Source organism: Idiotropiscis lumnitzeri, chromosome 4 (assembly GCF_059441095.1).
Source record: "Idiotropiscis lumnitzeri isolate Australia: NSW breed Sydney's pygmy pipehorse chromosome 4, RoL_Ilum_1.0, whole genome shotgun sequence".
Taxonomy (NCBI): domain Eukaryota; kingdom Metazoa; phylum Chordata; class Actinopteri; order Syngnathiformes; family Syngnathidae; genus Idiotropiscis; species Idiotropiscis lumnitzeri.
This window is the reverse complement of record NC_142394.1, coordinates 19568145-19584871: the sequence shown is the minus strand read 5'-3', so window position 1 is coordinate 19584871 and position 16727 is coordinate 19568145. Positions and strand designations below refer to the sequence as shown.

General features: G+C 39.4%; 1 protein-coding gene across 2 annotated transcripts in view; it reads left to right on the top strand.

Moving 5' to 3' along the window:
• Positions 1–3448: 3448 nt before the first annotated feature.
• gabra2b (gamma-aminobutyric acid type A receptor subunit alpha2b) overlaps positions 3449–16727 on the top strand; it is a 30255-nt gene continuing 16976 nt past the window's right edge. The window contains exons 1-3 of one of the 2 annotated variants that reach the window (XM_088294439.1): positions 3449–3591; positions 7629–7730; positions 10313–10428. In XM_088294439.1, the coding sequence (XP_088150565.1) occupies positions 3542–3591; positions 7629–7730; positions 10313–10428 (268 nt within the window). In that variant the 5' untranslated portion in view covers positions 3449–3541. Of the gene's footprint in view, positions 3592–6873; positions 7277–7628; positions 7731–10312; positions 10429–16727 lie in introns of those variants that run through there. The other variant, XM_088294440.1, reaches the window with a different exon arrangement.

Sequence of the window (16727 nt, the reverse complement as noted above, 5' to 3'; positions counted from 1 at the left end):
TGTATAGTCGAGCCCGACTCATGAATATTCAAAATTTGCTTATAATTGACGTCCAAAATTTATAGCAATTACACCCTAAAAATTCTCCAAAAGACACTGATGCATATTAAATACACACGCCTACACACAAGACAAAATAATTTTAAAATATTGGGGAAAAAAATCGAAACCTTGCATTATTATCGATGGCAGCATAGGGCGCCCCTGGAGGGAACAAATTGTGTTTACCGTATTGTTTCATTTTGTGGATGTCATATAACATCATTGATCGATTGGCAAATTGGGATATTTCAACGAAGCACCAATTTTGCAAAAAATGTAAAATATCTGCTGATCAAGTCTGTGTAAAGTCCAGTGTCTAAACCTGAATTCCACTTTAACTGTAAATTTTAAAAAAGGAATAACCAATGTGACGGCATTTCCTATCACCTTTTTTGCTGTGCAGTCAGGACGATCTTTGAATCTTGACTCAGGTCTCTCACCCACAGTTAGCTGGGATAAGTCCTACAGAAAATGGATCATTTCCTCCAACATTGAGCAAGGAGGTCACAAGAACATTTTTACTGCATTTTTATTACAACTGGGACACAACAGAAATTGTCCATAAATTATTTCTATTACATTTTTTGATGAATATATTCCAATACAATTTGTGATGAAATATCAAAATGTATCCATTTTCTATAGCGCTTGTCCTCATTAATGTCACAGGTGAGCTGAAGCCAAATGCCCACCAGGTGCGCTTGCAATCGCGTGAATAAAGACCTGCTTAGATGAGGAGATACAATGAATAAATCCGCAGTAGCACAGCTGTTGTAACCGACTACTTTCTATATAAGAAATGTCAGTGGGAGGCGAGACAAATATAGACTGGATCATTTATTTGCAGGATAAACAGACTGGGATTGAGAGTACGATGAGAGACTTACAGATGGACTCGGAGTAGACGGTATTGCAAATATATCACATAACTTGCATGGGTAGTCAAACAGAAGTTCTGCATGATTTAGAACCCAACAAAAAAGAGAGAATGAGAGTGAAACATCCTGTACACAAACCCTCTGATATGAGAAATAATGCATTGTTCAAAATTAAAGTGAGTGGTGGATAACGGGAGAAGATTGCAGCCCGATTGCTGATTGCATTTTTTTTTTATCATGGGAGACAATTGATAATTTAGTATAATGTATGTACTTGCAAGACATTTTAAAAAGAATGGCTAATGGCTATAGAAAGAGAACTGACCTGATCGCGTGGGAAGTAAGGAGGACTCAAGTGCAGAAAGAGCACAGAGAAAAAAAACACATGTATTAAACAACAGTATGAAGAAAAATCACAAGGCGAAAAGCAAGATGTGTATGCAAACCGGTGCGGCGTGACACGTTTTGGTAAGGCCGCTGACGCAGACTTGCTTGCCGGTCGAGACGTGCAATGTACCTTTATGAAGAACTGTAGGCAGACCTCCAAAGGCAGATCCGTGAAGTGGACACTTGGAGAGCTTGTGTGTTATTGAGATAAAAATTGGAGGCAATAAGGCCAATAAATGGAGTGACTAAATTTATTTTGACAGACCCCAATACATACCCAAGCCCAGTAAATTCCAATGTCGTTCCCCCTTTCATTATTATGTGAAAAAGAACACTACGGTGTACGTGTGTGTGTGTGTGCACGCATGTGTGTGTGTCATGGAAACATAACCTTCACAGTCCAACAGAGCGACTGGTGGTGACATAAACTCGAAAAATCAGCATGCCATGAACTCCTGCTGGCTTTACCATCTGCCTCCTGTCAGGCATTTAATCATCACATGCTGTGAAGCATTACATGTCCACTTCCCATCACTTCATCACCCCTTGACATGGACAATCAAACAGATCATGACTTTTTTTCTCAATGATCACAGGGTACAAATGTCACACTGGAACATATTCCAGTCACAAAGTTTTCCAGTTGTGTTTAGTTGTACAACTGTAGGCAGACTTACAAAATAAGTCAGTTTACTTCACTGATGGGAATTTGCATAATGAGATGCACCTGTTTTGAGAATTATTTTCTTTCTTTCTTTTTTACTAAAACAGAAGACTGAGAACCAACCTCTGACAAGACGGCTCACAAATTTGGCTATTCCGCCATCTGGTGGCTGTTTGCAGGTATAGCAGAATCATCGTCAGCAACATTTTTTTATTATTAAAACGTATATGGCCAGTTAAAATTAGGTACATTTTTAAAATGTACATGGATATGATCAAATATTTTGTGTTAAACCGATGCCGATGACAATTAACAAGAAAAAACAAAAGTCACACTCCAGTAATTAATCACTATTCTCAAGTTGTATTGTATTGCACTTCGTATTTACATTAATATATTTTTTGAAGAAATTATTCTTTCCCTACTTCTGACACAGATTTTATCTAAAGCAGTTTAATATATGCAAGTTCAGTTCTGCTTTCTTTTACGCCAATATAGATAATTTTTTTGTAAAGCATGTTGTGGCAAAATGACACGCATCCGTAATCACTCACAGCAGATTGTGAAATATTATGTACATTAAGATGAATGTCGTCTTGTGCACGTGTACTCGTGCGTCTGCGCGCGTGCGCGCGCGTGCGTGCGTAACTTCGAGACTGAGCGAGTGAGACCGTGACTGTCACGTCGCTATTTCAAAGGTACAACTCAGTACCCGCAAGTGACACATTGGAAATCTCTGTAATTTCCTCGGCAACGTGTGCTTTCCACTTCCTTGCTAACGACTCCACTTCTGTTGTCACGTGATCTGGAGCTGCTTTCCAGTTTGACAGCAGCAAGACAAACGCGTGAGATCCCGCGGTTTATTTCAGCTATTTGTGCACGGCAGTTAATTTTAGCAAAGGATAAAAAAATGCAGCGATTGTTTGAACTTGCTGTCAACAGAGACATAGCCACCAAAAACAAACAAACAAAAAAAAAAAGATAAATTGTGTAGTAGTAGTTTTAACCTGAGGCGGGTGAGTGAGTGAGTGAGTGAGTGAGTGAGTGAGTGAGTGAGTGAGTGAGTGAGTGAGTGAGTTCCACAAACTGCCACATTACCATGCATCTTCACTCAGGTCAGGGAACAGACCTTTTTGTTCTCATCAGCGATACGTGGCTGCGATTCATTTATTGAGTTATATAAAGTGCATGCAGCTATGTAGACATAAGCATAATATTTTCTGATGGTGACATGCCATGGCAGAACATGAACTCTCCATGAACTTGTGCTTTCCCGTGTGTTAATTGAGGCTCAAAATTGAGCTGATCGTACAACACTGCACGTGTTGTTTAGTCCTTCTCACATAATGTCAGGATCTGTGTTTTGTGGTCTTTTGCATTTTCTAGGGGGCGGGGACACGTTTTGTTTCATGTTTGGCCTTGTTTTCCATGTTCATGTCTTGTCTGCTTGTTTGGTATTTGTCAACTAATCAGCTCCTTCCAGCCACTCTTGTCTTGTCCAGGTGTGCCTTATTGTCTCGTCAGTTTGTTTGTGTTTAGTTTCCTGGATGTGTTCAATCTGTGTCAGTTCATGGTTGTCGCGAGTCACGTTTCTCTAATCGTGTCATGTTTCATATCATGGTGAGTCAATTCCAATCTTTGTGACTTTGAAATGGGACTTTAGTCATTTCTTTCTGTCCAAGAGCGGTAAAGCGAGAGTGCAGGGTACATAAAAAAGGAAAAGATTAAAAGGGAAACAAGGCACATGCAATATCGATTAAAATACTTGCAAAAAAAAGTAAGATGAAACAACGAGGCACATCTGGAAAATAGTGAAGGGAAGCTGATTGCGTGATTCAAGGAATGGGGCTGAAAAAACCTAAGACATGAACATGAAACATGGTAAAACAAAAAATATATAACAGATCGTGCCACTAGATGGCGGTAATTACCTCAAATATGACATCTGATACAACCATGTGTGAGAATATAATTTAGAACCACCTCACATACCACTTGCATAAGGAATCTGTAAAGCTGAAGTTTATTGTGGAGTTCCTTCTCATGGCCCAGGATTTCAGAAGACAAATATAAAATGTAGCGAGTCAGCAAGGTATCATTGGTTTGTACCATGCAAAATACTCGTCTTTTGAGAAAAAGCGTTGATGACAGGTTCTTAATCACACAGTGGTTCTGACTTGACACAGTTCTTTTAAGGGTATCATAGCCACTGGTTGGGCTCCTAATCTTTCCAGCCTCTCCTAACAGCTATCTTCTCTGTCATTCACGGCTTGTTGCCGAGGAAACGGGCCAGAGAATGGCACAGCATTTCCAGCTTTGCCTGACATGCAGCTGACAGCAACATAGTGTACACTCACGCTATCACGTCCCCAAAATGTCACCGTGGTTTGTATGCACCTGGCGCAGGTGCATCAAATCAAATATAAAATTGCAGATGTGATGTTTTTTATCATGCTCGGTATGATCTATAATGTCAATGAGAGCACACTGAGATGTGACAAGGCTGCTTTGAGTTGCCTGAGCGGAAAATCATCCATGGTGAGGAAATTGATGTTCCTGCTGTTTTATACTCTGCCTGTGAGATTTAAATTACAGTCGTTGTCCAGCAGAGTACAAGAGTACAGTGTGTAGGTGTTTATATATATATATATATATATATATATATATATATATATATATATATATATATATATATATATATATATATATATATATATATATTAGTGCTGTCAAGTGATGAATTTTTTTAACTAATTAATCACAAAAAATTCCATGATTAATTGCGATTAATCACATTTTTCAAATGCAATGCTTGTAACAGATATTTACTTGAATAATATCTTGGAATTGATGAAAAATCACCAAATATGAAGTATATTTAATTCAAAGACTGTTCTAATAGCTTTCTTGGATTTTTGAATACGATCCAAATGGAGACATTGTGACAGGCCACAAGCGCCACACTCCAGCAGTGTTGGTTTGCAAGGCTCAGTGGTAACTTAAACACAGTGTTTTGTTCGGAGACGTGCTAAAGATGTACAGTTAATATGGCATAATAATGGCAAAATATGCAAATTATTTTTTAAGTAAATCAAACTGAGTTAACTGAGTTAAAATATTTAACTGAGTTAAAAAAAATTGGGATTAATCACCTGAGTAAATGCTTTCAGCTGTCAAAATTAAAGCGTTAACTCAGGTGATTTATCCAATTTTTTTTAACTCAGCTAACTCAGTTTGGTTTATTTCAAAAATAATTTGCGCACTTGGTAAATATTTTACCATATTAGCTGTACATCTTAGCAAATCATCTCGAAACAAAACACAGTGCTCAAGTTACTACTGGGCCTCGTAAACCAACACTGGTGGAATGTGGTGCTTGTGGGAATTTTTGATAAATGTTTATAAAATGCCTGTAATGATGTCTCCATTGCGATCGGATTCAAGAATCCAAGAAAGCTATTAGAACAGTCTTTGAATTAAATATATTTCATATTTGGTGATTTTGCATCAATTTCAATATATTATTTTTTATACAAGTAATTATCTGTTACAAGCTTCACAAAAAAATTGTAGTTGAAAAATTTGATTAATCGGAATTAATCATGGAAATGTTTCAAGTGATTACAATTTTTAATTGTTTTTAACTAATTAATCACTATATATATATATATATATATATATATATATATATATATATATATATATATATATATATATATATATATATATATATATGCAGTACGTATGAATCAAAATTACAGTCACAATGCAAGCCAACCATAAAAACAGCAGTAGGGCTGGACATGTGGAGGGTGATCAGTCAGCACATTCGGCTTAAGAGACAGCAAAGCAGCCCACAAGCACTCCCTCACGCACAGATCAAAACAGAGCGACAGACCTCAGGGGTCAGACCGTTATCACACAATTGTCGCCTACCTGCACTTCTTTTCAGACACTGCTGTTCTATCGATCTGTGCTCTAATCTATACCTCGGACAGGTGATCAATGAGGAAGGTCGTCCCAATAAACGTGACCCCTCGGCCTGTTATCAAGTCCAACAGTGAAGATGAGCAAAGAGCTCCGAAACAAACACCTTTGTATAGTCGTCAAACCCATGTTATATTGTTCATGCAAAATATTGTTTTAATTTTATTGTTTGAGTTGCATTCTCTTACAGCACATCATTCATTGCAAGGCATTGCATCACACTCACTCATGTCAAGAGCGTGTCCCGGTTGGCACAATGACTGACAATGAATATGGATAAAGTTAGTGTTGAAATTCTAGCGCTTGGGCAAGGCCAATAAGGCTTTCTCTGTTGATCTAAACACAATCAGAAGCATTGACCAACAGAAAATTTCCAGCCTTTTTTTTTTTCTTCCCATGAAATAGTTATATTTTATACCCAGCAGTCTATTATCTTCATTTAGTAGCGTTTCTCTGGGCTGCCCTGGTTCCAGGACACTATATGTCTTAATTGAGAGTCACTATCAGGAACTGAAACAGCAAATCTAAATTTGTCTGTCTGTTATGACTCGCATACACTGCCCTCTGCTGGACAAAGACAGCAATTCACCGTAAAACAACACGAGCGTCAGTTTCCTCACCATCGTGGATTTTATGCTCCAGCAACTCAAAGCAGCAAAAGCATCAGAGCATTTCCGCTCAACCTGAAGCCAGAAAATCCCCTTTGCAAACATCACTTCCATCACACCAAAGTTCAGAATGTGAGCAAATTTGCATAATCAATACGTTACCGTGCGGGCAGCTAGAGCGGAAGCGACATCAATTAACGTTTAACGTACACGCGTACTAAAAAAGGCTCAATAGGAGCTAAGAAGGAAGAACTACCTCTAGGACCCAGTGTGTGTCCTCTTCAGCCTTTGTAGTTTGTGTGAGTATTTGTGTGTTTGTGCGTGTGCGCGCGCGTGTGTGAGTGTGTGTGCGTGCGGTGGGGGGAACTCAATGTGCTTCTTGCTAATCACGAATCTGGATCGGGAGCGCAAGATGATATTGCACAAGATCCATTGAAAGCAGCAGGTTCAAACTGCTTGTTTTGATTTTTTTTTTTTAATGTATTTTATTCGCTCCCTTATTTAACCAACGTATTTCTTTCATTTAATTGCCTCGTTTGAGCCACCATGGGAGCCGGTGCATTCCAGCTGACTGGGACTAAAATGTGTTTGTTCTCATGACACACTTCTATCCATTCATCACATCGGGAGAAGGCTGTGAATTGGCTTTAACTTTTTCCTTTTTTCACCGTCGACGATCGCGGCTGCCGTGGGTACTTTGTGCACTTGAGGTGAGTGCGCTTTGACACAAAAGAAGCACATCCATTGTCACGGCAAACGCGTGGGAGAAGGGGGTGAAGCCTCCTTTCTCTATACTCTACGTCTCCATCACATTTATTCCATTTCAAAATGGATCATCATGATTATGGCCTGATTGGTGGTAAGGCGTAAAATGCGTGGCCTGACATGATCCATTATTTTGTGGCAATAGCAGTGCGTGGGTGCGTGGGACGTGTCACTGAATACTAATTACCGCCAATCACATCGCGTCCGAGTGCACGCCTTGTTTTTCTGCTCGTGGCTTTCAATATTTCCTCGATGCAATTAGCTGTATGTTATGTTTCAATCCGTTGCTTGTTGCAGTGGGCGTCCTGCTCGTGTCGGTGTTGAAGCAGCAATGTGGAGCGGCAAGAGCGCGTCTCTGCTCCTCTCCTGCCTGGCGCTCATGGCTTGGTGGATAACCAGGTGAGGTTTTTGAGTTTAGGACTTCGTGAAAGGGAGACGCCTAGAGGAAATGCGTGTTGGTTGTTTGTGTGTGTGCGTGTGTCCCCCGTATGCGCGCGCAAAGAGACCTTCCGCCTCTCAGTAATCCGTGGACGCACATATTGTGCACCAAGGAGAGACAGTTAACGCCTTCTGCGCCCTCAGTCTGGCCATAACCGGGAGGCATGCTGATGATAAACCAGATGGGTTGTGTTATTGACTTGTTGCAAATGAACAAGTCGTCATCATTCCACATTTTTTTCTCCATTCATTCCATGTGACACGTTCAGCATATCGGATTTTCATCATTGCCATTCCAAATTGGAAATGTTCAGATGGTTCACTTCACACTAGGAATGATTTTTAACATTCTGAAAATGTCCACATATTAGAAATGCCGCATTTTCACCAATGTATTACAGAGTGTTGACCAATAATCATTCCACATGGTTCCAGAGCAAGCCATAGAATCCAATACCATTTCATATCTTTCCATATCATTTAATAACATGCCATATTTTCACCATCATGAGCCATATTATTCAATCTTATTCTATATCATTTCTTATCTTTCAACACAACAGCCTTCCATAACATTAAAAAACAAGTCCGCACCTTTCTTCAAAATATTGCACAATTTCACCAATTTCTTTCTACATCCATCAGTATCATTCCAATTAGTCAATAAATTTAGATCATTCCATATCTTTCTATATCATTCCAAACTTTTCATCAACACATTGCACATTTTCCACCAATATCAAGCGAGAGGCTGGGAATACCCTGGCCTGGGACCAATAATTTAAAGGCAATAACGTTCATATCTATGGACTATAGAATAACATTTGAGCTATAATTCGATATCCTTGATATCTAGCTTAAGGTCCATGCACTAGTATGCTCCTTGTTGTCACTAGTGACTCAATTCAGGGCACTAGCAGACAGGCTCTGACAGGCGCTTTTTTACCACCACTGCTTTCCATTACTCGATGGCATTTCAAACTCCGATAACTCTGTGTTACTAGAATCCAAAACTATAGCAAATAGGCATTTAGGTGTTAGTGCATGACAGATACCAAACAGCTGGGTCAAGTAGCGTTTTTATTAGTGCAACACCTGACTTTACTAGAAAAGACTAATTGTGTAAGTGGCACTCGTGGGGAAAAACGCTTAATAAGATGCAATCATTCTATTAGTGCACTGAATTGTGTTAGTGAGTACAAAGATGGACGTGGATCTTAAGTCGGATATCAAAGATATAAACAAACTAACTCGCTTCTGACATTGACCCGTGATGCGTACGGCTCAAGGGCCACGGCACCGGACGGGCACGATCTGTGGAAGGGCTGGTGAAAATACAACGGTGCACGATCACAATAAGACAACAATTATTAGTCCGCAATCACTGTAATAGCAGCAGAAGAACTTGAAACCTCACATGCATCACGTGAGCCGCATGTATGGGAGCCTTTTTGGCAATTTGAGGTGAAACAAGTCCTCAAATTAATGATAAAGGATTTTTTCCTGCCTCTTGTCCAGACAGTCATTTCAGACAGACCTGTCACGGAAGCTGTAACCCTATTGAATGAACACGCCGCCTCTGCAATGTCAAACTTCAAAATAAAGATGAACAAATAATACATTTCGTCGTTTATGCCATGCAATGGCCTTAAATGAAGACTTTTACTTTGAAGTGAGCTCCCGTGTTGGCGTAACGGCTACCTTAACTTCCGTTTTCGATCTTTCGGCCTGCTTTATCACAGTTTAATCGATTTGACGGTGTAAGTACGGAGTTCCCATCGACATCAACACAACGCCATTCCGAAATCATATTCAGTCGCTAATTTAGGGCGCTAACAAACTGCTAGTTAATTACGCCGTCATTGAAGACACAAGTTTCTGCCGTTGGTTATTACCATCCATCACATCTATTAATCAGATTTCCTGAAACTTTCTAATCTTTGATGATTGATGGTTTATTTTTTAACTGAATATGTATTGTCATATTGTTTGTTGATTTATTCAATAAAGTTTTTTTTTTTAAGTACTGACTAGCGGGTAGCTGTTAGCATTAGCAATAGGTGCTAGCTCCCCCAACACCGGTTGTCGGTCCGCAAAAGTTACGGACTTGTTTGAAACGGTCCGCGGCGAAAAAAAGGTTGGGGATCTCTGCTGTAGACATTTTTGGGAAAAATAGTCAAACACAATGGCAGAAAATGCACGGAAATCTACATTTACATTCCATGCTTTTAATAGAAACACTATTGACTTGAGCCTGTTTTTCCTGAGCTGACAAAGTTGTTGATTATTTTCAGTTTTAATGTACTCCCTTTTGTGACTTCATTTACAATTAATCTGAATGTCTGACTTCATTTGCATACTAAGTTGCGTTTTGGCTCTATGATCAGATGGCTTATAAATGTTCTGCCTTGAAATGAAAATGGAACAATGACATTTTGTTTTATGGATCAGGTCTTTACGGGGTAATTGGGGGTTGTACTCTTCAAATGGTTTTTGAAGGGTCCTCCAGTTTGTCATGTTGTTATCATGTGTCTGTTGAGCAGATCGGTAAAGGCAGACACCACATCTGATGCCTTCAAAACCAACATCACCCTATTCACACGAATCCTAGACAGCCTGCTCGATGGCTATGATAACCGTCTCCGCCCTGGCCTTGGAGGTAAGAAAACAACAGATTAGATTTTTTAATTTCTTTGTCAATATTCATTTGACATTTTCTTTTTACTAAATATTCTGAAGACCATTTTGTTATAAAACCGTGTGAGTTCGTTTTGAACGACTGACGGTTCATTTGAACACACTTGAGTTCACATCTACATTCTTAGCGCAGATATCCTCTGGCATTAAATCCCCCCGCCCAGAGTGTAGTGATAAACACACCGCGTACGCTAAACATTAAGATTATATAACCTATTGTTTCCTAGAAAGAAAGACCAATATTTGACTGTCAAACATGTCAAAGATATGAGATTCTTTTTTTTTTAGTATGGTACAATGAGTCTTTCTTCAAAACACATCTTATTAAATTATATATTTTTAGAGGAGCAGTTTGAGTAAGTATTTTTTCCACAGACAAATATAAACAAATGATTCCTCCGCGGTGAAGACTGATAATGTAATTTTGTAGTGGAAGCAAAAGACTGTAAATTTGGATAATTGAGGAGAAACAGCTCTTCCCCAGTGTGCCTGTCGGTTGTCGCCGCTCCAATCATCTTCTATGGGTGGCATCTCATTTCCAGTTGGCCCCTCACCCCAAAGCTGAGCTCCTCCCTCAGGATTTGATGTCATTTAAAATTCAAATTCCTGGGGCCGTCAGCCCCGAAGCTGCCATATGGGGAACAGATCTTCTTTGGCCTGGGTGGCAGCATTGCGCACTGCTGCTATTCAGTCATGTTTATTTTTTTAAAGGAAAAAATGTATCATTTGTGTTCAAATATCCACAATTTGGTGTTTTAACATCTCTGTCGCATAATAGAGGATATTCATTTCGCATGTATGATGTTTGGCATTTTTTGTGAGCATTGTCCTAAGTGCACTGAAGGCAAAGGTATATGACTGTTTTTAATACTCAATGTGTATTTTTTGGTGTGTACAAATCATTACCAAGGTTATTAACAAAACCAACTTGAAATAAATTAAACTACAATTGAAAAAAAAATCTTTTATAAAAAGCTAAACTTTCCATCGTTTTCATCTTTGTCAAATAATATGCAAATTTCATCTTTGTCAATTAATATCATACATGAGCCTCTCATTGTCCATGAATGGGTGAATGTGAGGCTTTGTAAAGCGCTTTCCATTTACCTTTTTAGAGCTTTCGGGGTTCATTTGAAATGTATTTATTTCTATTTTGCAGTACGTACGTGAAAGAGGAAGGAAGGTCAAACAGTTGTTTGACAATTCTACACAATGCTTAGTGACATTTATTTATTTATTTTCTGTCTATAAATATACCATATTTAAAAAAAACTCAAACTAATACTGAAGCGAAAAACTATAATAAAACGAAGCATTTTTGGACAAGCAAAAACAAAAAGTAAGGCAGTGCGTAGATTTGTATCATCTTGAACATTTTGGGAACGGCAAAGCCGCCCAACCTTGATCAAAAAGTCCAAAGCTTTCATCCGACATCAGATGGAATTTCCACTGTGTAGAAGCATTAGATGTGTACATCTCATCTGTGGGGAACAAGCTCGTTAACGCTCCACTGAAGTTCGGTTCATAACACATGTATAATACAATGCAATAGAAAAAGAGCATTACCACATGTTTACTGCCATTCTCTACATGAATCATTCATGAAACCAATAATTTATTCCCTCTGTCGTCACTTATGTTGACAAAATATTTTTTCTTGACACATTTTAAAGTCTGACTGTGCCGTTTGTCTTTTTTCATAATCCTGCTGTCAAAACATGAGGTTTATTGATTCATCACAAGCAATCCGCTATAGCGCGGCAATTTCAAATTAAACCAGTTTGGTTATGGAACTATATTGTCTCACCTAAACAATATACTGTTTACGAGTCAAACCGTTCCACTCGCTGACTTAATACTACAGGTTGAAGAGGGAAATCTAGGGCAGAGGTTTTCAAGATGAACCCACGTTTTCCCCCTTGGGGCAACTACGAGGTTTCAAGGGAGAGAAAATGTTCTTGTTCCAGCAGTCAAGTGTGGGTCTGAATGCACACGGCTCTTCAGTCGTTGCAAAGCCAATACAATGTCAACATATCCGGTTGGAAGCAAAAACAGTTGTCGGTGTACAAAGCATACCGCTTTGGACGTAAGCATCATCAAACTGCACTTATGTACTACTTGGCCTTTGGTTTCAAGTGTACACAACACCTTTAAGACGCAGCATCTGGTTTCTGTTGCTGTTGTTAATATCAGGCATGCTGGAAGGAAAATTCTGAAACAATGCTTGCTTAGCAACAGAGTTCTTATAATGTGTATAGTGTGGCAAATTAAGGTGTGAATTACAATACAAGCAGCTGTATTGAAATCATGAGCTGTGTAAATACGCAATGTGGAACTTGTTTCTGCATTGCATTTTGTTGAATACAAATAATCCAAATGCATGCGAAGCATTCGCTGACATTTGGGAAGGTTCACAAATGGGGCACTCAGCGCCAGGACTGAGGCAGGTTTCATCCGACCAATTAAACACGGTTCAGCACACCCATCTGTAACAAGGGATGAGGATTTTACAGAAAGCATGTTTGCTTGTTGTTGCTGAAGAAATGAAGTTTAGGTATTGTCCTCTTGTTCCTATAAATAACTTCACTGTCATCCTCAGGCATTAAATGCACTCTGGGTAAAACATTTAACTCCAGGGGGCCTGTGCTGTCCCAAGTTTCCTTCAACAAGAATGCACTGTTAGTTTTGTCTTGTCTGTATGTGTTGTTGTAAACGAAAATGTAGACTTAATTTCAACAAAATACATAAGGATGATACACTTTCATGCATAGAGACAAAGGGAATTCTGGAAATTGTGACTGGTAGTAGTAGCACCATACTAGAACCCGCTCAGTCAAATAAGCTTTTCTCTCATTCATCTCAACCAGGGGTGGGAAAACATTTTGATTGGCGGGCCACAATGGGTTCTGATATTTGACAGAGGGGCAGATGGATGGAATCTTTTGATAACCTCACCTCATCGGAGAAAAAAAATACATTTAATTTGAAATGAAAGTGAACAAAAGCATTACAACAAAATATATATCTTTGAAAACCATATTATTTAGAAAAGAAAACATTAACAAGGTTTATTCATTTAATTTTTTTCAAGTTCGGCGGGCCGGATTAAAACGTTTAACGGGCCACACGTGGCCCCCGGGCCGTAGTTTGCCTACGCTTGATCTAAACTAAACCAAATTATGATAATGGCTCGATTAAGAACAATCATCCATCCATCTATTTATCTGCCGCTTATAGCAGAAAAGCCCAGACTTGCCTCTCCCCAGCCACATCTTCTAGCTCTTCATTAGATTGCCAGGTGTTCGCAGGCCAGCCGGTAAACATGGTCTCGCCAGCATGTCCTGGGTCGTCCTCGGCGCCTCCAGCCAGTGGGACATGCCCGGAACACCTCACCAGGGAGGCGTCCAGGAGGCATCCTAATCAGATGCCCGAGTCACTTCATCTGGCACCTCTCGACTCTCAGTCCCTCTCGGATGACCGAGCTTCTAAGCCTATCTCTAAGGGAGGAAACTCATTTCAGCCGCTTGTACCCGGGATTGTTTTCTGTCTGACCCACAGCTCGTGAGCTTAGGCGATTGTATGAAGGTAGATCGACCAGTAAAGCGTGAGCTTTGCCTTCGACATGGTCACAATGGTCAGGGATCGAACCTACAACCTCTCGGGTGGAAAACAACCACTCTACCACTGAGCCACATACATACAAAAAAAATGTATTGGTACCTAAATAAAAGTCAGCTGGGATATCGAACCAAAGGAGGAGAACTAATGTTAAAAAAAAAAGTAACAGATGAAGCTTCTCATTCAACAAGAAATGCAGACCACCAAGAAACAAAACAATGAGCGCTTTTGATATTTCACAAGTAACATTTAATGGAGGGTCCGAGTGTTGGCTCCTCAAAACATCAGCAACAAAACATCAAAACATCTTTTATATGAACTTGATTCATAACGCTCAGGTCTACATAAATAAATGTACCTTGCATTGTTCCAAACTAAAAGGACTCCTCCTGTCCACCTGCTACTGTCCATTTCCTTTGATTCAAATACCTTTTCAATAAGAAAGCCAGCCCGTAATACGTCTTCATTGAGCAATGGGGGCGACTGCCAGCCTTGCGATGCATCAGAGCACTTTAGCTTGGACTAATGATCTCTTTAGATTGTACGAGTGTTCGGCTAAAAGGGAAAGGAAAGCTTTTTAAATTGAGTGAGCGCGTGAGATCGAGCTTCAGTAATTATTGAAAGAGACAGACTGTGCAAGAAGCAAATGGACATGATGCAGTAGCGCATTATTACTTGATTTGGTGGGTTGATGCCCCTAGAAAATTTTTGTCAGCGGTATTGTGGACAGATGATTTTGGAAACTTAATGTCGATATGTGGCCAACTTCTGTTAAGGGCTGGTTGGCGCCTTCGGTAATTAGGATGCCCCATGGGGTGAAGGGAATTGGTTGTCGATGGAAGATTTCATTAACACTACACCATAAAGCAAAGATGATTACATTCAAATTTTCATCCTCCAAAACAAAATTAGCAACAAATCGGCAGATTTTTCTCTTCGTTGTGAAGGTAAATAAAATAATACTAATGGATAAATAAGTGTAATAGAGTCAAATGTTTACTCTGTATTTCCTGTCTTTATAGTTTTAAGTGTTAACGCATTAAAAAACAAGTACTTATTTTATATATTTGAAATTAATTGGTTATTAAAATATAAATAATATATAATGTAACATCAGCTTAAAAAAAGCCACATCAATCGGGCCCTAATGAAAGCAGTTTTTCTAAGCTGCTGAAGTAACGGCAATACTTGAGAGGTTTATTTCTTTGTTTCAGTTGCAATTCGGAAGTGTGGTGATCGCTTATTTAAAAGCGAGACAGCAAGCCCTCGGTTTATGATGGTGTTACACAATATTTAAAATGTCATTTTAAATTCCACAATAAAGTGCGGTCACTTGTCGCTGCAAGTGTGATTTTTTTCTGCTGTTGTTTTACAAAAGCAAACTTTATTTACAATATTCTACTTTGCCATTTCACTTGATAGATGGAAAAAAAAAATTAAATGTAATTGTTCTCTAAATTAACTTGGGCACAAATGGACAAAAACAAAAATTCAAATTTAAAATTGAACTTTTTCCTTGCTTGGCCGTCTTTACCTATCTAAACTCTTGCATACGTAACAGTTGATGACATTTTGAACTGTTGTTTAGGTTATGCTACCATCCTATGTACGTCAAAGCAGGATAAGTATAAGAGTACGTAGGGGTTGCTTTGGAGTGGAGAGACCTTCTTCCCCTTCTGGCAGAAAAAGGCTCCACGGCTTTGTGGCGATCTTTCTGGCATCCAAGAAATAGTTTGGCTGAGAACATACTAACTTCTGGTAGTTTATGTTCATGTTGTGAGGATTGAAAAGACAGGAAAAATACAAATTCCAATCAATTCATTGTCCGGGAATTAAACCCCGGCTGGTGTGGTGAGAGCGCCAAATTTTTTAGACTAGACCACCAATGAGTATTTTGTTGGTCAAACATGTTGTCATTCTGTCATGTAAATATTTTTTGAAGGCGTTACTAGGTAGTAAAGGATAATGTAAATGGCAGTCAATTTAAAACTGAACAAAGGTTAGACGGCTCGGAGCCACTTTTGTGATCCTGGCATGGAAGTCCATTGTTTCAGAGGGGTCTCGTTCACACCTCCTGTGGTGCAGCTGTGATCTAATCTTCCTGCATTCCTCTCCTGAATGTCTGGTCATTAGCATGGTCTAAACTTCAGTTACACTTAAAGGATTTCATACTTTTGACTATTAAAGGAATATAAGAGTTTGAGCTTAACATAGTTCATTAGATGTTGGTGCATCCAATGTATGAAAATGTGATATTGTAAAATGCTGAGAGTGTGACTGGTGGCGCGAAACTGGTTGCGGGGGTTGTGCAAGAATGGAATGTTTTAGAAACAGAAGGTGCTGAGCGAGACGAGATGACTCCGGGAAGGAGCGGCCATCGGGGGAATCGCACGCAGGAGGAGCCACGGGATTCGGCGGGAGGAGAAAGACCAATGAGAGCGAGCTAAAGTTAACTGCAATACACATAGCCAATAGAATCATGCCAGGATGCCTTTGTCTGTGCCATTTTGCATGTTGTATAGTATGAATCAGGACTGGGCAACTCGGGGGTAGAACACATTCGCTGGTGGTATGAGAGGTGTAGAGCTGTATTGAGAGGGACCCAAACTCAAGTTGTAGATTTGTGTGTTAGGAATAAATCCA